This window comes from Pan troglodytes, chromosome 5, assembly GCF_028858775.2.
Source record: "Pan troglodytes isolate AG18354 chromosome 5, NHGRI_mPanTro3-v2.0_pri, whole genome shotgun sequence".
NCBI classification, from domain to species: domain Eukaryota; kingdom Metazoa; phylum Chordata; class Mammalia; order Primates; family Hominidae; genus Pan; species Pan troglodytes.
In genome coordinates, this window is record NC_072403.2 from 164,203,930 (window position 1) to 164,225,300 (window position 21,371).

Here is a 21,371-nt window from a genome sequence, read left to right on the forward strand (position 1 = left end):
ACACAGGGAAAAGTGGAGTTAAGAATGAAGGTGGGCTCCTTTGAAGAGAGGCTCTGAGTTTTCCTTTGATTTTAGCTCATCTAGGGAGAAAGCCTGGCTAATACTAGTGAGGAACTGATAGGTAAAATTACAGGTAAGTTGATTTTCTTTTTTAATTTACAACATTATAGAAACATATCCCCTATAATTTCTCTGTGCTACTGAAAGCCAGTGGGTTTGAATATAAATTTTTTGGCCATTTTTAAAGAATAACTTATACAAGTAAGAACTCATAAAAGACTGAGAATATTAGGTTTTACTAAATATATATCAGGGTTTGAGAGCATGCTTTCCAATTACATTTTCTCTCTCTCACTCTTTTTTGTTATGTACCTTATGTTTGTCAAGTAGTTGCTGGATTTCCTCTTTGGAAGACACGATGATTTTCTGGTCTCCTGCCATCTTCTCCTGACCAGTTTCTAGCAGGTCAGCCAGATCTTGTAGGGCCCTCTCATACTGACTCTTGAGTGTAAGGTTCTGATTCAGACCACTCCTCCGGGAGCCAATGGTCATCATCAGCTCATCATACATGTCCTAAGAAGCAGAGACCACAAGACTCACTCTCAATTCATATTCTGGCAACTCTCTAAAAGCATATGAACTATGAACGCACCAAGCCCAAGACCCAACCAAGAAAATGCCTTCAGGGATGTGCCTCGTGGAAACGCTCTGCCTGTAGGCCATCTGCTTGTCTTTCTATGAGCCTTACTTTGAAAACATGTTTCACAAAGAAATGACCTTTGGACCTCTATTCTCATGCCTATGATATTCGTTGTGACTTTACTGTGTCTTGATACCTGGTGGTTCAAGTTCTTTCATTAATCTTATTTGGTATTCTTATCTTGTTGTTTTAAATTTTATTTTATTTCTAACTGACAATAAAGCACAATGGAGAAACTGAAAAAAAACTGAATTCATAAAAATGTAAGTATGAAGTCACTGAAAGGATAAAATAAATATTCAATAAATAATGTGGAAACAACTCAACTCTTTGAAGAAAAATAAAGTCTTATCTCAAGCCACATATCAAAATGCAATTTAGATTGATTACAAAATAAAAATTTAATAGGTTAAAATATGAAAGGAAATAAAGATATGTCTATAAAAAATAAGGTTAATATTTTAAGATTTTAAAGGACATGTAAAAGTGTTTCCTAGAAATGATATATGAGGTAGATTTGACAACTGCTTTCTCAGGATATCAATAGTTTATGATGAGATGTGGGGTAAAACTGTTGAAAAACTGTCCATGTGGCTGAGGGACATGTCATAGAAAATGTAATTCCCATTTTTATAGTGTTCTCAACATTCATATAATTTCAGAGCTATTGAATATAATATCCTTAACATTTTCCTACTAAATAACAATCTTATTTGGGACTATCCCTCAAACAAAGAGCTAGAGAAATAGGGGAGTTTAATGGGAGCAGAAAGAGTTTCAAACTTAAGAAGGCAATATTTTTGCCAAATGTGGTGGAGTAAATAACTATTTAAACTGGAAAGACATTTTAGGAGATGATGACACACCAAACACAAAATTTATTTGAGGCATACGGACCTGATTAACATATCACATTAAGGTTTAGCAGGCCAAAATGGTTCAATCTGGAAGAGTTCAATTTTAATGCCTATTTACGGCAATGACATTTGACTCTTACACCTGATGCTTAAGTGTTGTCGGAAAACTGTCTAAAAAAGTACAAAGTGGGGGAGGTGGACTTATGATATTATGAAATGTTAGATAAAGGACAGATACAGTTAAAATAAAAATGTTCTTTTGTTTATAAGGTCTATTTTATTTTCTCAAAGAAAGAACTCACAACCCTGTACTGGACTGAGGTTACCAGTTCTCAATAGTTCTGCACACAGAGAAAATCTAACATGTGTGTCTGTGTGACTGTACACAGTTGTACACAATTTTTTCTTGATCAAACATAACTGCTTGCCTAGTTGATGCTAAATTTTGTTGGTCTAATATCCAAGGATCTTCTTCCTACCCCAATATCAGATTCTTGCCTAAATGTCAGATCTAGCAAAGGAAATTAACCCAAAGCATTATTCTCTGTTCCTGAAGGATGATAGGAAGTCTGTTTAGATTTCAACTACCTTCTAGTTTAATTTTTGTTGTTGTTGTTCTAGAATTGAAACAATGTCTCTATTCCATTCAAACATATATGGAGGATAAACTATAGTGCTTGCCTTAGAAAAAAACACTTTCTACAAAGTATTACTTTGATTATTTGCTTTTTAAAATAGTATTTGAAGACATAGTGCAATACGAGGGTAGATATCCCTTTTTTAAATTTTTCTAGGTAGGATTAAAAATTATTCTATTTTCTACAGTAGAAAATAATATGCTACAACTAAACTATACTGTAATGCTTAACCATGAGAATAATAATAAAGTAACTGTCAGAAAAACATATGAATCTTAGCAGCATGAAAACAACTCATTTTCTTGTACTAAACATGTTAAGCTTCAGAAAATTTTCTAAGAGTTGCTTGGCAGAAAGGTTAGGACCTAAGTGGCATGAATTTTATAAAGAAAGCCAAGAAAAATAAAGTGATTTTTTCTAGACTTCAAGTTTGATGTACCCCTGCAGCTGAATACTACTGGCTGAAGGCTGCACCTGGAGCTTGGAGAGTTCTTGCATGGACGGCTGCTCGACCTGTAGCTTGTCACCACGCCTCTTTAATTCAATGATTCCTGCATCGAATTCTTTGAGTCCATCTTCAGCCTGTTGTATTGCCTAAGTAAGATCCATGACATTTTATTAAAACTCCCATGAACAATTTCCCCACGGAAGGTGTGATTATTGTATCTCTTTCTGTGTTCCTCCTCTCCATGTAAAACATTCTCGATATATACAAAAGGAATCATTTCAATAAAACAAATCGAAAGCCATGTTCAGAGGGTATATAGAAAACAGAAGAAGTCCCCTCATTAGTACAGAGCAGTTATCTTACAGATAATGAGGCAGGAGAAAGTCAGGGTAGAGGGCTCGGAGAAGGATGTCTTGCTTAAACAAAAAAGGGAGTTTTGAAAAGCAATAGTTAAAAAAAGGAGCATCATTTAGGACATAGTTAAAAAAAGGTATTTGCCTGAGATTTTCTAAGGGACCATGTTCTGCTGTCCTTGAAACGTAGCTGTGAGCATCTTTGGAGAGAGATTCAGCGAGGCAACAAAACATATATTACAGCATGGTCAAAGAATCTGTGCTCCTTGTTGTGAAGTGGAAAATCAATCAGTCAACAAGTATTCAAGTGGCTGCTATTGCTAAGCCTTGTCTTCCCAGTGTGAGGTCTGTAGAAGCAGAACAAGATCTCATCCTGTCCTTCAAGGAGCTGATGGTCTGGTTAGGAAGCCAGAGTAAACAGAGAAAAATAAAGCAAGGCTGAATATAAGTAAGTACTATACTCGATAATGCAACTCATCCCCATTAGCAGAGATCAGAGAAGGGAGATACCAGACCACAAATCCTGGAGCAGCCTAGGCAGGCGTTTGGAAAGAGGGCAACAGAGGTTGCCCCTGAAGGAGGACAAAAACAAGACTCCAGATGGCAGCTGAAACACATGTGTCCAATGTTCTCTTTCCTGAAAACCCCCTACAGTCAGAGTGAGTATTTTGTTTGCTTGTTCTCTGGCATATTTTTCCCCCATAAATCTAAAAGGACAAGGGAACAGAAAAGAAAACAATGCCAACGATATGTTGGGAGCTAGAAGTCAAAAGAATACATGATAATTGACTTAGGAAATCTGGGGAAGCTGAATTCTAAACCAGTGGAGGATCTCCACCACCCACTTCAGAGCAACAGAAATCTCTGGAACTCTGGGTGAAGTAAGCTGGGGTGCTAAGTAAGGAGGGTTAGTGAAGAGCTGCTTAAAGGACAGTTAACCCACAGATGCCCCTCCTTATTCCATACTGTCCCTTTTTCTTCCCGGGTAAAAGACTGAAAGTGTGTTCTCTGGAGAAGGTAAAACAGAGTGAGGGGCACTGGACACAGCTGTGAGCTTGAGTGCTTGACTGAAAGCAAGGGATGAAATAACTGGATGCTCCCTGCATGCTGAATGTGGGGCCCCTGAGTCTTCTCTCCCTGGGGCAAGAAGTGCTGCAGTCAGGGCTCTAGTCTCCAGAGATGAGAGGGAAAAATATCTGAACACACCAATAAGACAGGCCTGACAATTTGACAGAAGGATTCTCTAACAAATAAATGGTCCATAGAGACCATCCTGCAGGAACTCTTAAAATTATCATGTTCCATCCACACACACAGTTCCCTTTCAGCTGTTTAGTCCTCCATCCTAAACCTGAATAGGCAACAAAAGATTTCAATATGCCTTTCGATGACATGAAAGATGGGGACTAACAGAAGCAAACAAATAAAAGCAAGCTGGAGGAAAACAGATTATACAGGAAAAGTAGAACTTTAAACAAAAAAAAAACCCATTAATATACCCAGAAAGATATAAACGATAATGTATTCATTAAAAAAAATAAAATATACTACAAAAAGGATCATTCAGAGAACCAAAGTGAGCTCCGGGAAAATTAAATACATGAGAGCAGAAATGCCAACTCAGTATAAGAGTCTGGAGTTGAAATTGAGGACGTTTCTCAAAAAGCGGAGCAAAAAGACAGAGAAAGGTCTCTTGGTAAGACAGTTCAAGGGTTGAACCCGAGTATCTGACAAAAAGGAGTTCTCCAGAAAAGAAGACAGGTAAAATGCAGGAAAGAAATGTATTAAATAAATCATTAGAAAATTTTCCAGAACAGAAAGATGAGAGCTGCCAAATCAGAAGAGCCCCTTGAGCTCCCAGCCCAGTGGATAAAAATAGATCCTCCCCAAGGCATGTGATTGTGAAATTTCAGGACACTGGAAACCTTTGGGAATTAGAATGTTTTTAGATTCCTTAAGACAACACTGAGAGCTAGAAAACAATGAAGAAAAAGCCTTGAAACTCCAAAAGAATTCATATTCAACAAATGACCCTGAAGGATCACATAAAAACAGCAAAGCAATCAATAAAGTGTGAACATGGTATAAGAACATTTTCAGACGTACATCTGCAAAAATACACTTATCATGTACCCTTTCTAAGAAAGGACATGCACTAACGAAACAAGGAAGCAATGCAGTAAAGAGAAAGACTTGGGATTCAGAAGAGAGAAGATCCAACATAGGAAGAAATGAAGGGATTCTCAGGATGGTGGTGAAGGGAAATCCAAGAAGACAACTGTGCACCAGGTTTATGAGGCAAGAGAACTGCTCTGGATTGGAACAGCACAATTCAAGAGATGACTATATTGAGTGAGGTGTGTCTTCCCCATGCCTTCTGCTGTTATTGCCTTTTTAATCCAAGTTGGGTAGGCATGGAATTAGCACGTTCATTAGTTGCATTCCATTTATTCAAAGAAAAAAATCTAATTGGTTATTTCTTCATCTGTGACATTCAGTTATATTGGTCAAAAATTAGTAAAAATTATTACTTGTGATCATACATATCTCATAATTCATATTAGAAATCCAAAGCAAGACATCACTACAGTTGCTCCAGTCTTTTTTGGAATCACACATACATTATAAGCCAAGAAAAAAAAAAAAGATTTTTCATGGGGAGAAATGAGAAATCTCTTTAAAAAGCAGATGAAATTATGGTCAAGAAAAATGCACGGCCGGATGCGGTGGCTCACACCGGTAATCCCAACACTTTGGGAGGCTGAGATGGGAGAAATGCTTGAGCCCAGGAGTTCAAGACCAGACCAGCCTGGGCAACAAAGTAAGACCCTATCTCCATATTAAAATATATATTTTTTATTTTATATATATATATATATATACACACACACACACATATATATTTTTTAAAATAAATAAAAAGAAAAATGCACACACAGTTTTGCAAACTATTTTGAGAGGTGTTCTTTAACACACACACACACACACACACACACACACACACATATTATATGTCAGATTATTCTCTATCGTCTATCCATAGATTCCCGGGAAGTTCGCTGAAATTAAATCAGAGAATTCTATTAAAACACATACTTCTCACAATTACTTAGCTTATGAAACAGGAGATATTCTAACATCCCTCCCATTTCTTCTATCTTCTGCATTTTCATGCCATCATGCCAGTTTGGGTTCTCATTCTTTCTCTCCAGTACAGCTACATGAAGCCTCATGATGGATCTCCTGTTTCCTGACCCTGGTGCTGTCATGTAAACTAACCAGAAGCAAGATCTAGAACTGCCATTCATTTTTACCTGCAAACATCCCCTACAACTTTCCATGGCCAGGGATCTCCCAGCTGAGTCTAAACACCCAAGAGTGTGCAAGATGATTTACCAGGATGAAACACCACATCTTTCATTTATATTCAACCACATTAATTTTCAAATTTGGTTGTAGCATGTACACAAACAAAAATTGAAAATAAATGTGGCTGAATTTAATTGTGATTTATAACATAAATTGCTTATGATTTATAAATAAATAAAAATACATACACTTATGCTGCATATTTATTTCCTTTTTTTTTTTTTTAGCTAATGAGGCATGCAACAAATAAAGTGTACAGGTAACTAGTTTATAGAATAAAGTCCAAAGTCACACATTCAACAGGCCCTACAAACTGCCTTAAATTTACATATCCAATCTTGTTTGTCCTCAGTCACTTTCATTTATCTTAAATTCAGCTAAAATAGAATTACCTGTGTTTTTCCCTAAGTGCTCAGAATTCTCTAACAATTTGTGCCTTTTTTCTTGCTGTCCTCTTTACCGTGATATCTTTCTTTCCTGTTGTTGTGTGTCCAAACTCTTAGGTTCAGTTCAAATTTCCCTCTACAAAGCTTCCCTAATCCTACCCCTGCTGGAGGCCAGAAGGGTCTGAGTACCCATAATGCTTTGTCAGTACCACTCCCAGGACAGTTTGACTTTCTGCCCTATGTCATTGAGGTTCATATCTAATCTCATCATTGGGCAGAAAACTCCTTCAGGTCAGCATCTGCCACGGATACCTTTTCCCAGCTCACATTTCCTAGTTCCGTGCAGATGTAAGTAACAGAGTCAATGTCACCTGGTATGTTATTCAAACCCAGTACTCAAAAACAAAAATACTACAAACAAAAGTGCCACTGTGAGCCATTAATCTTTCATAGAATATTCAAAATTTCATAGTAAGTCATATCTCCTCTATGCATTTTCTCTTCTAGGAAAAGGCAGCTATAAATACCTCTATTTGTTCTGCTACGGGCTGTTCAAACACATTTGCCAGTTTTTGCAGAATGATGTATTTGTTGTCAGCCAGTGATGTAAACAGCACTTTCAGATCATTCTAAGGAGGAAAGCAACAGGAAAACTCAAAATGTGTAACAGGGAATTCAAAATACTTGTAAATATAACACAGATTCTAAGAAATAACATAGAGGCACAGAAATTTAATTTCCAGGAGAAACAATACTGTGCTATGGGAAGGTAAAAGGAACTGGTAACAATTTACTTACGTGCTAAAACTGACTTCTGAAGAATCTGTTACCCAAAGTATTTTCTACATAACACAAATGAAGTTGAACCATACATGTAAAAAGCAACGCTTGTCACCCTAATCTCGTTACATCCGAAATAAACGAGCACAGTCAAACATTGCACAGAAATATTATATTAGTGGCTCTTATCTAGGGAAATAACCTATAGGTGTTATCCTGATTTGGGAAATAATATGATACTCAAGAATCATATGATTTCCATTTTGCTCTCTCCTCTTCTTCCCTCCCGCCATCAGTTTCTTCTTCTATTTTTGGAAAATTTGCACAAGCTTTAAAAAAGCCATCCAGAAGTTTAGAAAATAAATATTATCCATGATGGCCAAAAACATGTGAAGAGACAACACAAAAAGATCTTGTTAGGTATTTTGTTCAAAAATATTACTCATTTAAATGTCCAAATATATTTATATTGAGTTAGATTTGTATAAAAAGGAGACAACTATCAGAACTTTGGTACTTAATTCCACAGGGAATAATAAATTAGAAGAATATTTAAATTATAAAAAATTTTGGCCAGGTGCAGTGGTTCATCTCTGTAATACCAGAATTTTGGGTGCCTGAGGCAGATCACTTGAGGCCAGGAGTTCAAGACCAGCCTGGGCAACAAAGTGCACCCGGTCTCTACAAAAAGTTTTAAAAAAAAAATAAGTGGACACAGTGGCATGCCTGTAGTCCTATCTACTTGGGAGGCTGAAGTGGAAGGATCCCTTGAGTTCAGGAGTTTGAGGTTGAAGTGAGCTATGATCACGCCACTACATGCCAGCCTGGGTGACTTTATCTCAAAAAAAAAATTACCAAAAAAATGTATTTTTTTCTCTAAAATATCAACAAATAAGTTCTATTTCATAATAGTCAGCAAACATATATCTGTCAGAGGTTAAAGCTCAACTCAGGACCTCTTTACCAGGGCCTGATCACGCACATCACCAACATGCAAACATTCTGACTGTCTAATGAGTGGAAGGATAATCGTACCAAGGAAGAAAAACATCTATAAGAACATGTGAAGGCTTTATAATGTAAATTCAGGTCTAAAAAGCAAAATAATGGGTGCATTATGCAGTAAAAATTATAAAATTGAAAATATAGCGCTGAACATGAGAACTAGAATAGTTGCCACTAACCAAAACTCAAAGCAATCTGCAAGTCTAGTGGCTAACTAAATAGGAAATTATAATAACAGCCCTGGAAAAATCCTAGAAACAATAGTTTTACATATGAGTTACTAGGTCTGTATCATTCAACTGTGTTCAGAGTAAGGTCACGTGGGCCATTAAAACCATCACACATTTATCTGTTTTTAAACCTAGTAAAAGATGTCCTGCATTCACTTGAACAGAAGCCTACATTATCTACATATGTGTGTATAGTGACATTCGTCCAGTTAATCTAAATGAGTAGCTAAGTATATATAACATAACATGGGTTAGAAATGAAGAGTGCATATATAGGTTTCCTGTATGCCAGTTTTATGCTTTGTTTTGTTTTGTTTTGAGACAGAGTCTTGCTCTGTCACCCAGGCTGGAGTGTGGTGGCGCGATCTCGGCTCACTGGAACCTCAGCCTCCCAGGTTGAAGCAATTCTCCTGCCTCAGCCTCCCAAGTAGCTGGGACTATAGGCATGCACCACCACGTCTGGCTAATTTTTTGTATTTTTAGTAGAGACGGGGTTTCACCATCTTGCCCAGGCTGGTCGCAAACTCCTGAGCCCAGGTGATCCACCTGCCTCAGCCTCCCAAAGTGCTGGGATTACAGGCGTGAGCCACCGCACCCGGCCCATTTTTATGCTTTTAATATCATATTTTCTCTCTTAACTATGTTCTACTCAAGGCGGTAGGAAACACAGAGTTCATATTTCTGGAAGTCAGAGTGATTATTGGGAGAGACTAGTCAAGAAGACAGTAAAGCAAAGAATATGATTGATTTTAAAATTACTAAATAAAAACTTTAAGAGGTGCTAGTAATCACATGGATATTGACATTTTCTTAAAAATAAAAATGCAAAGAATTGAACTATTTTTGTATTATTACACTTGTGATACAACAGGATAATTAAGGTATCCATATATTACAAACATAAAATACATCACTTTTTTCTTATAGTCACTGGAATTATTGGCAGGGCAAAAAGGAGCAGGATTCTAGCCATTGAGAAACAGATTTGCAGAAAGTTTCAAGCTTTAAAACCAGTTGTGTCTGGGCACAGTGGTTCATGCCTGTATTCCCAGGACTTTGGGAGGTGGAGGCAGGCAGATGACCTGAGGTCGGGAGTTCAAGACCAGCTTGGCCAACATACAGTGAAAGCCCATCTCTACTAAAAAATACAAAAATTAGCTGGGCATGGCGCGCATGCCTGTAGTTCTAGCTACTTGGGAAGCTGAGGCAGAAGAATTGTTTGAACACGGGAGGCAGAGGTTGCAGTGAGCTGAGATCTCCCCATTGCACTCCAGCCTGGGCAACAAGAGCAAAACTCTGTCTCAAAATAAATAAATTAAATAAATAAATAAATAAATAATAAAATAAATAAAATCAGTTGTGCTGCCTCACTCATTCATTAAAGAATTCTTTCATTCATTTTCCAATTTTCAAAATAATTTACAATACACAATTATATGTTTGGGGAATTTGAGGTTACGTCCATGGGTAAAATTTTTAAAATACAAAATAGTTCATAATTGACTTTATTGTGATTCTATATATGTAATGTACATCTACATAACATCTATGCATCCTTCCAAATAGCCTTTTTGGTATAGAATAATGTTAGCAGTCTGGCAAAAGCTAATCCTCAAAGATTAAATGCAGAATGAAGGCATACCCTTCCAGTAACTGCTGAGGACTGACAGCATAACAAGGTGTTTGGTGCAAAGTTGAAACAAAAAGGAAAATAGTTTGTGACTTGACCTTTAATTATGTTAACATTGGAAAGTTTCTCTCAACTAAATTGGAACACAAATATTTTGAAATGTCTTTTTGTTCGTGAGCTGGCCACCAACAAATAGAAACTTGTTGGCAGAAGAAAAATAGAGAACGTGATTTAAAGAGAATTCCATGATTCTCTTAGATCCTTAAAACAAAGTAAGTTCCAGAGCATTCATGCCTAATTCATATTTTACTGTGACTGGTGATAATTACCAATAAAGTTTAAAAGTATGAAAGTACTAAAGATACTAAATGCAATTCACAAAAGATATGGGGAATGAGAGCAAAAGGGACTGCTGAGGCACTCGGGGATTCTGACTTGATCATCTTGGGGGCAGTAACTATCAGGGAAGACTGCTAGATAGCAGTGCCACTGACTCAGGGACAAGACTGAGTTGCTGGTGGTACCATCAACTGGCAAAGGATATTGGATAAAATTTAAGAGACTCTAATGAAGGCCCACATTCTCCATCTTCCCTGAGATCACCCTAATATGATAAAATACAAAAATATATATATTCTTTGAGTAAAATCCTGGCTCTAGTTCTTAATGGTTGAGTAACACTGAAGTAATTTAATCTTTCTCTTGGTTTTAGATCCTATATCTCTTATAATACTACTACTAATAACAATAACAACACTTGCTGAGTGCTTACTATGTATCAGGCACTGTTCAGAGTATTTTAAACACATCTCAACTCATTTCATCCTCACCACAGTCTATGAGGCAATTAATATGAGTATGAGTATGATTTGACAGTTGAGGATACCAAGGTTCATGGAAGTCAAGCTGCAAAGTTACACAGCAGTAAGTGACAAAGCCAGAATTTGAACCCAGACTGTTAGCTTTGGAGACTACATGTTTAATTTTTACTGTTCTGACTTTGCAAAATTATTATCAGAACAACGTCTGCAGGATGTTGCAAAGATTAAAGACAATGAATATGAGAAAATATTTTGTGAATAAAAAAATGAAACTCAAATGTTTGTGATGGTTTTACTCTGTGGTTTTAAGAATGTAGACTACCAGAAGGCAGTGGTAATTTGTGCCTCATGAAAATTCCATGTTTCTTGGCTAATGCTACATTTATGTGTAGTGGTTTTTTTTTTTTTTTGCAAATCAAAACTCTACATGAAACTCTTGGCCCTAATGACATGTCTCTATTTTATAAAATCTTTCATGTTGGTTAAAAATAACATTCAATTAAAAGTTATGTATTCTCAAAGAGTGCTTTTTATTAGGAATGAAAAATCAGCACTAAAAGTTTATCAGCAGCTTTTGCATTTGTTCCGGTATATAATCATAGGAAAAGTTTCCTAAGCACACAATAAGAATTATAATATGGGGCTAAAAGGCAGTAAGTCTGAGGAGTTAGGACTGGAAAGTAATGTAACACATTTTAACACAGGTAGAAGTAATTAGACCACAGCCACTTTCAAAGACTCTTAGGTACTACAGTCTATGGCCCTTTCTATATTCCAACACTTTCTGCATACTCTTTTTTTTTTTTTTTTTTTTTGAGACGGAGTCTTGCTCTGTCACCTAGGCTGGAGTGCAGTGGTGCAATCTCAGTTCACTGCTACCTCTGCATCCCGGGTTCAAGCAATCCTCCTGCCTCAGCCTCCAAGTAGCTGGGATTACAGGCCTGCACCACCACACCCTGCTAATTTTTGTATTTTTAGTAGAGATGGGTTGCATTATGTTGGCCAAGCTGGTCTCAAACTCCTGACCTCAAATGATTTGCCTGCCGTGGCCTCCCAAAGTGCTGGGATCACAGGCGTGAGCCACTGTGCCCGGCCATTTTCTGCATATTCTTTCGCAACGTGTTTAAACTCCGGTATTAGTAACTAAAAATTATAATTATAATGATCCATAAATTTGACTTTTATTGATTGAATTCTATTCAGTCCTTAGTTTGAAGTGGGTGGTTTTCTCAACCTTCCATTTCTAGGAGCAAAAAATCTTTAGCTTCTAATCCTTTAATTCAACCCCCTTCATTTTCTACAATGCTCTTGTTCTTCATTATGCATTTAGAAAAACAACAACCAGGTCTGTAACACAGACTCGTGACTGACTGTTACTGAATACCTAGAGAATGGTCACCTATCCTTTGATAATATCTCACTTACCTGGAAATTTAGTATTTGCTGAAGTCTTTCTTTCATCTGATGACATCGTTGATTCACTACTGAGTCTAGCAAAGATAACCTGCCCAAAAGACAACCCAAAGTATCTTCAATAACATCTCGATTATCACCATTCTCTGGAAAAGCTTGGGAAAACAAGTTTTTGTTCTTATCCATTTCTTCAGACATTTCCTTAATGTCTTTGGCAAGAATCTAGAGGTGATAAAAGGGCATTTTTCAGTGTTTAGATACATGAATTGATATGCAAATCATGTTATTTTCTCATAGAAAGTCAACTAGATCTCTCTGGCTGCTTAGTAACAATCAGACCTCAGACAACTGGAACCTCTTTCAAATACTTCTATACATTTCAGGAAGTTGCTCTCAGAGACTTTACCTCATTCACTAGTAATAATGAGCAATGTAAAGTGCTATTTAGGAATTTGGTACTTTTTTTAAGCATGTGTTTCGTATTTGGAAGATTTGTGATACATAACAGTGTTTCTACAAAGAGTTTCCCATTTTCCCCTCATACTTACACAAGACAAAGAATGAAAATGCAAACTATAAATATTCTGCATTTAAGCAATTATGTTCTGCATTATTAGAATTGTTTTATGTTTGACTTTCTTTATGCATAAAATTAATTATCCCATCAAAATGTCAAGTGCTTTGTAATGTTATACACACACAGGCAGGAACTACTAAACCTACCTCTTGGTTGAAGAGACAAGTCTCTGTTTCTTCTGGTAAAAGTGCTGTGGCAACAAATAAACGTTCTTCAACGTCATCCAACCAAGTAGAGGTGGCTGAGACTCCATCATACAACTTCTGCTCCAAGTGTATACTCTGCCTCTTTGCCCCTCCACTCTGGGAAACACAAAACAGGGTCAAATAATCAATTTCAGTGTTTTGAAAATCCAGGAAAAATATCAGGATGGGGCCGGTGCAGTGCTCACACCTGTAATCTGAGCACTTTGGTAGCCCAAAGCAGACAGATCACTTGAGGTCAGGAGTTCAAGACTGGCCTGGCCAATAGGGCAAAACCCCATCTGTACTAAAAAATACAAAAATTTGCCAGTCGTGGTGGCATGTGCCTGTAGTCCCAGCTTCTTAGGAGGCTGAAGCATGAGAATTACTTGAACCCAGGAGGTGGAGGCTGCAGTGAGCCGAGATCGTGCCACTGCACTATAGCCTGGGTGACAGTGCAAGACTCTGAAAAAAATAAAATAAAATAAAAAACAGGAAACAGGATGGGGCCAGGCGCAGTGGCTCGCGCCTGTAATCCCAGCACTTTGGGAGGCTGAGGCGGGCGGATCACGAGGTCAGGAGATCGAGACCATCCTGGCTAACATGGTGAAACCCCGTCTTCACTAAAAATAAAAAAAATTAAAAAAAATCAGCCGGGTGTGGTGGCACACGCCTGTAGTCCCAGCTATTCGGGAGGGTGAGACAGGAGAATCCCTTGAACCCAGGAGGCGGAGGTTGCAATGAGCCGAGATTGCGCCACTGCACTCCAGCTTGGGTGACAGAGTGAGACTCGGTCTAAAAAATAAATAAATAAATAAATAAATAAATAAATAAATAAATAGGATGGGACTCCAGGGTCCAGTGATCTTTGTTTCAGCGCTTATCACTAGTGTTGGGTCTCATGCTCAGGGGTGGATGGAACAGTCTCACAGAGGCCAGGCAAATCAATACAAGCAAAACAAGACTCTTATAAACCAAGCCAAACACACTGATAACACAGCCTTACCTGGGATGAAACCTCCTCGAAGGCTTGGTTCAGTCCATCCAGCAAAGATGTAACTGCAGATTTATCTTGGGTTGGCACGTCCCCTTTGTACAGTGGCACACCAGACAAGAGTCGATTTGGCCTGCTATAAAGCTGTAGGCAAACAAAGGCAGCTTGTTGAAGAGCATATGTATTATGTCCCAGTATTCTCATTTGGAAATGCATACTGAAATAGATGCTGAAAACACTGTCCATATGAAAATTTCTTCTAGAGAAATATAACTTCTACAACATACCATGTCCACTGAACACAGTGGCCAGATGCATCAATGGCAATGTTTCCATGGATGGATTTTTTTTTTTTAAGCAGTGGAAAAAAATGTCTGACAGATAGGAGGAATAAGTTCTGGTGTTCTATTACACAGGAGGTCAAACATAGTTAACTATAACATATTGTATATCTCAATAGCTAGAAGAGAGGATTCTGAATGTCTCTACCACAAAGAAGTGATAAATGTTTGAGATGATGAGTCTGCTAATTACCCTGACTTGAACATTACACACTGTATACATGTATCCAAACATCACACTATACACCAGAAATATGTACAAATATTATATACAAATAAAATAAAGCAGGCCACCCACGATGGCTCATGCCTGTAATCACAGCACTCTGGGAGGCTGAGGTGGGCAGATCATTTGAGGCCAGGAGTTCAAGACCGGCCTGGCCAACATGGTGAAACCCCGTCTCTACGAAAAATACAAAAAGTAGCCAGGTATGGTGGCATAAGCCTATAATCCCAGCAATTCAGGTGACTGAGGCACGAGAATTGCTTGAACCAGAGGCAGAAATTGCAGTGAGCTGAGATCACACCACTGCACTCCAGCCTGGGCAACAGAGCGAGACCCTGTTTCAAAACACACAAAAGATGACATTATAAAAAAAGAAAATTAAATTAAAAGGTGGCTTGCAAATTTTATGAAATAAATGACATTAAGACATAAATAAATTAGAAACAGAAAGGATGAGAACAGACATTGCTGAAAATGGAATCACTGGCATAGAGAAAACTCTTGCAATAATCAGATGAAAAGTAAATCCAAATTTTAAAAAAACAAAGATCAGTACAACTAAAAATAAGTCAATAGGTATAGAAAAAAAGATGATCTAACACAAGGATAATTGATGTCCCTGAAGCAGAGATATAATAAATATAGCATAAAATATATCTAAATCATGCCAAAAAATTCCCTAAAATTAATAAAAAAGCAAACCTTGATTCTTAAATATAAAAAAAGTACATTGTGTTACAGGAAAAATATGATAGCAGAACACTCAACATCAGACATAGCCTAGATAAGCTGTTGAAACTTAAAGAAAACTAAATAATTCTTCTGGCATCCATACAGAGAACAACAACAAAAAATAAATAAGGGGAAAAATAGTAGACTGATGTTAGATTTTTCTAAAGCTTCATTCAATGCCAGAAGAGAAAAACAGATATAAATACAAATTCTGAAGGGATAAAAGTATGACAGAAAACTGTCCATCAAATATAGAGGCAACTAGCTGATATTCCCAAACATGATAGAACCTGAGTTTTCTTGAAAAAAGTTATTTGACAATGAAATTAATACCTGAGAGCTGGATCAAAATTAAAAATTTAGGAATTAAAAAGATATGCTGAAAGGATTGGTTATGAGCACTGAGGAATTTAAAGATTAAATTGATTTACAGAATATGGGAATTGTTACAATTGTTCCTTTTCATTTTCATCTTTGCACTTGGCTGCATTATGCGAATTATTATAATGCATATATGTAGTTTTTCAAAATAATAGAGTAATTTTTCTTAAAATTGACTAAATAAAGTTATTAGCAATCATAAAGAAATCTTATCACAGCTTTCCTCTCAACTTTTCTTCTTGGTTTTAGCAGTACCTATAGTGAAATAATCCATCCTAAATACAAGACTCCTAGACTGATCTCTTTGCTTTCATTATTAACCCTATTTCCCCTAAACTCTTTTAGGTATACATATGGCTCCCCAATAAGGGCAATGATACGGTGTAGCATTCAAACTTTTGACCATGTTTTCAATCAAACTCAGTCTCCTTTTTCTTTTTTTCTTCTTCTTTTTTTTTTTTGAGATGGAGTCTTGCTCCATCACCCAGGCTGGAGTGTAGTGGTGCGATTTTGGCACACTGCAACCTCTGCCTCCCGGGTTCAAGTGATTCTCCTGTCTCAGCCGCCTGAATAGCTTGGATTACACGTGTGCACCACCACATGAAGCTAATTTTTGTATTTTTAGTAGAGACAGGGTTTCCCCATGTTGGCCAGGCTGGTCTTGAACTCCTGACCTCATGTGATCCGCCCGCCTCAGCCTCCCAAAGTGTTGGGATTACAGGTGTGAGCCACTGCACCCAGCCATCAGTCTCTTTTGACTTTTCAAAATACCTCCTCACCTTTCAGGCTGACTACTCATGATCCTGTAAATATGCCAAGCCCATTCCCCATTGCAGCTGGGATATCCTCCACCCAGCATCCCCTTAAAATCTACTACTTTAATTTCCATACCGATCATAGCAACTTTTGACTATTTTTTCTTAACTTTTGTTTCCTTTGAATTCCTGCTTATGGATCCTGTCATAGTTGCCTAATTTTTTTTTTAGAAATGTATGCACTATTTCCTTATTTGGGTTATAGGTTCCCAGAAGCAGGAGCTGTATTTCACCCTGAAGCCAAGTAGGTTGTTGTGCATGGAAGCACTAAATACATTGGAAGTAAACAGATTGAGAAAAATTGCTCTAAGAGGTTAGTGCCCTTTGACCTAGTGAACTTTAGGCCAAAATGTGCCGTTTTTACATATGAAAGTAGTAAGTATTTCTAGGATACAAAATTGCCATTAAGGTAGTATGAAAGAGGAGGGACTTAGGTAACAGAGAGATCAGCTTCCTGATTCCAGATTCACCTCTTCTTAGTCGCAAGACCCTCTCTAAGCCTCAGTTTCCAGGTCTACAAAGTAGAGATAATATTGACCTCACCACAACGTTGTTAGCGATGTTAACACCTAGAACTTAAAATGTGTTCATTATATGATCACTCCTTTCTGCCTGGAAACTGACAGCTAAATTGCTTCTTCCCTCTCTTTTCCTTCACCTTTTCACACCACAGAGAGGAACACAACCTATGAGGCACTTTGTACAAATGACCAGCGATTGCTGAAACAAAGCACTCAAATGCAAAAATGTCATTAAAAAAGAACATTCAATGCTTTTATTTCTAATCCAAAGGCAAGGGAGGCACAACATGAACCTAAATTTGAACAGTCCAGGTATTGCGGAATGTCAGTGGCAGCAGGGCAAGGTTTGTTCAGTAAGCACAGCATGGAGGACGCTGGAGGGTCGGCTCCAACTGAGAGCAAAAGCAGCTCTTGAAGATGAAAGCGGGTAATGGATGAGACCTCCAGGAGGTCTGCAGATGCCGGACGAATCACACAGGTGCTTTATGAATGGAGAATAATACGCAAGCACAGAATCTAGAAATATCGTAGATTTCTCTAACTTAAGATAGTCAGAAAAGACTGCAGTCCCTGATTCAGAACTGTACATACCTCTCCTATTCAAAGGATTGGAGGGATACTAGAATATGAAGGGAGAGCTAGCAGTCAAGTCCAGAAGATCCGTATCAGGAACAAGGAATTTGAGCTATGAGTCTGGGGGACATTTTATCAGGGATTTGAGGAAGGATGAATTAAAATACAGGGAGGAGGTCCACGCAAAAAGTATAGGGCACCATTTGCCAGGGTGGATATGATTCTGGGACACCTGCTTCCAGGAATACAGTGCTTTAAGTTTCCCAGGGCAGAGCTGGTGGCTATTTCTGCAGACAGAGGTAAAGAAGCCTCCTGGCCAGAGAGGGAAAGCGAGGGGGCAGAAAATTCACAAAAGCATGTGCTTTTATAAAAACAGAATAGAAAGCGTGGCTCTGGAGAGACGTATGTGTGGCTATCCACAGATGACAGGACACCTTATGACCTTCAGACCAGCGATCCCCAACCTTTTTGGCACCAGGGGTTGGTTTCTTGGGGGTGGGAGAGATGGTTTTAGAATGAAACTGTTCCACCTCAGATCATCAGGCATTAAATTCATAATAGAAGCATGCAACCTAGATCATTCACATGCATAGTTCACAATAGGGTTCACATTCCTATGAGCATCTAGTGCTGCCACTGTTCTAACCAGGAAGCAGAGCTCAGGCAGTAATGCTCACCTGCCTGCCGCTCACCTCTTGCTGTGAGGTCCAGTTCCTAACAGGCCACGGACCCATACCTGTCTGCAGCCTGGGGGTTGGGAAGCCCTGCTTTAGACCATCTCCTTCCATTTAACTCTGGCAGGTTGCGCCTGCTTTCTAATGCCTACTTTCTCAGCTCCAGCCTTTCCCTCCTCCAATTCACTGCAGTTATTGATACCCTTTGCTTCTGGTTTAGCCTCTCCCAGCCCCTAAGCTAGTTCTGGCCAGAGCAGAGAAACAGCAGCTTCCGCAGAGCAACAGGAAAGGTTTTAGAATTCACTCCGATAATACTGCTGACTTGGAATGAGCCTAGATGGACGCTGCTAGCCCAGGACAAGGGACTAGCCTTGTATCTGAAGAATTCCTCTGGGCCACAGCTGTGGTAGGCATCCCAGGCTGGCTTGTGTTCCTGACTCCCTCATTTGCCCTCTAACTTTCTAAGTCCTCTGACTTCCAGTTGTTCCCTGGCTTCTGCTTAGAGTGAAGTAATAGCCATTATCTGGAACCATCTGTTGCTGTCTTCAATTCCCTTGGATTTGGCATGCCCGGTGGAACCAAGCCCGACAGCACATAGTATCCCTCCCAGGAACCAGCCTTGCAGATGGGTCCGTAACTATTCCAGCTGACCACTGGCTTCACTTCCCTGCCCTAGACCCACCAACGTCCCAATGTGTTTCTCATTAAGATCTCCTGAAATTATTAAATACTGGAAGTGGCAATGGAAAATAAGATGGCCTCACAATTGAGTTCCAGATTTGTGGAAATCCTTCTGTCCTAGATGTGCATATCCTTGATTTCCATCCTTACTTTTTCAAGTTTGCAAAACACACACAAAAAGAGGGCACTTAAAATGTAATGGTTTAGGCTAATAAGGAATCAGATATTAATCATCTCTGAGGAAAAATATTGTCTATAAATCAAATAAATTTTCACATATAAATATATAATTATGAAGGGAAATGTGAAATAGACTTGTTAAGAAAAATGTAGAGTGAAAAATTGGTGTCATGTCTTAGTTTGAAATTGATCATGAAAATTAAGTTGATTGCACAGTTATAATCCCTCAGCATAAACTCTACATCTTTTATATTAGTTAATATATAATGTAAAATATTTGATACCACTTGCTCTTGTTCCTGTTCCAGAACATTCTGTAGTAGTTTCTGCTTGGTACTAAATTCTTGATGTAGGCTTTCCCATTTCATTCTCATCTGGTCTTCAGCAGATGATTTCTCCCCTTCCATCCCCAACTCCTGGGATAACACATCAGGTTTTTCGCTATTAGAAGAATAAATAATCTAAGTTTACAATGTGCACAAAAAAGTGATAAGACAGGTAACTTATTGTGTGTACCAGACCTGGCTTCTCAAATGAAATAAGATTACCTTAGTTATTAGCTTACACTTTAAAAATAACAAAAATGTTTAGGCCAATCATTAAGCAACTATATTCCTACTCATTGATAAACTGAACCATGTGCAGAAGGGATACTTAAAAATGCATTGAATAAAAATAATTGTAACATTTGGAATAAAAAATTATAGCACGATTACAGACTAGTATCCTTTGGCAAATAGCAGAAAAGTTAGTTCAAAACCTTAAAAATGTGTTAGTCTAGGGAGAGTTACGATTATGAGTCCAGAGAAAACACAGGACACAGGAGGGCGGTGCAGGACACAGGAGGGTACAACAGGACACAGAGAAATAGTACAGGGCCTGGAAAGGTAGTACAGGACAGAGGAAGGATCGTACAGGACCTGGGAAGGTAGTACAGGGCATGGAGGGATAGTACAGGACTTGGGAAGGTAGTACAGGACACGGGAATGATCATACAGGAACTGCGAAGGTAGTACAGGGCATGGAGGTATAGTAACAGGGCCTGGGAAGGAAGTATAGGACATGGAGAGATAGGACAGGACCTGAGAAGGTAGTAGAGGACCCTGAGGAATAATACAGGACCTGGGAATGTAGTACAGGGCACGGAGGGATAGTACAGGGCCTGGGAAGGTAGTACAGGACACGGGGAGATAGTACAGGGCCTGGGAAGGTGATACAGGACATGGAGGGGTGATACAGGACATGGAGGGGTAATACAGGGTCTGGGAAGGTAGTACAGGACACGGAAAGATAGTACAGGGCCTGGGAAGGTAGTACAGGACATGGAGGGATAGTACGGGACCTGGGAAGGTAGTATAGGACACGGAAAGATAGTACAGGGCCTGGGAAGGTAGTACAGGACACAGGAATTATCGTACAGGACGTGGGAAGGTAGTATAGGGCATGGAGGAATAGTACAGGGCGTGGGAAGGTAGTGCAGGACATAGGAAGGATCGTATAGAGCCTGGGAAGGTAGTACAGGACACAGAGAGACAGTACAGCACCTAGGAAGGTAGTACAGGACATGGAGGGATAGTGCAGAGAGATATGGGAGGAAGGCCCTGCAGTGTCATCCTTAAAGGTAGGCAGCAATGTGACATCTGAGATTGGTATGGCTCTTATTTATTTATTTATTTTTGAGACAGGGTTTCACTCTGTCACCCAAGCTGGTGTGGACTCGTGTGATCACAGCTCACTGTACACTCAAACTGCTGGGCTCATGCAATCCTCCCACCTCAGCCTCCCAAGTAGCCTCCCAAGTCTGGTATGCACCACCAGACCTGGCTAATTTTTTTTTTTTAATTCTTTGTAGAGACAGGGTCTC

The 21,371-nt window shown here is 38.7% G+C and overlaps 1 protein-coding gene across 7 annotated transcripts in view; it reads right to left on the reverse strand.

Annotated features, from left to right (window-relative positions):
* The window catches only part of SYNE1 (spectrin repeat containing nuclear envelope protein 1), a 518,706-nt gene that overhangs the window by 120,397 nt on the left and 376,938 nt on the right, over positions 1 to 21,371 (reverse strand). For all 7 annotated transcript variants that reach the window (XM_016956737.4, XM_016956730.4, XM_063813578.1 and 4 more), the window contains 7 exons: positions 19,792 to 19,948; positions 14,396 to 14,527; positions 13,354 to 13,509; positions 12,643 to 12,852; positions 7,279 to 7,380; positions 2,670 to 2,789; positions 373 to 573 (listed from right to left, as the gene is read on the reverse strand). In XM_016956737.4, coding sequence (XP_016812226.3) covers positions 373 to 573; positions 2,670 to 2,789; positions 7,279 to 7,380; positions 12,643 to 12,852; positions 13,354 to 13,509; positions 14,396 to 14,527; positions 19,792 to 19,948 — 1,078 coding nt within the window. The remainder of the gene's footprint in view (positions 1 to 372; positions 574 to 2,669; positions 2,790 to 7,278; positions 7,381 to 12,642; positions 12,853 to 13,353; positions 13,510 to 14,395; positions 14,528 to 19,791; positions 19,949 to 21,371) is intronic.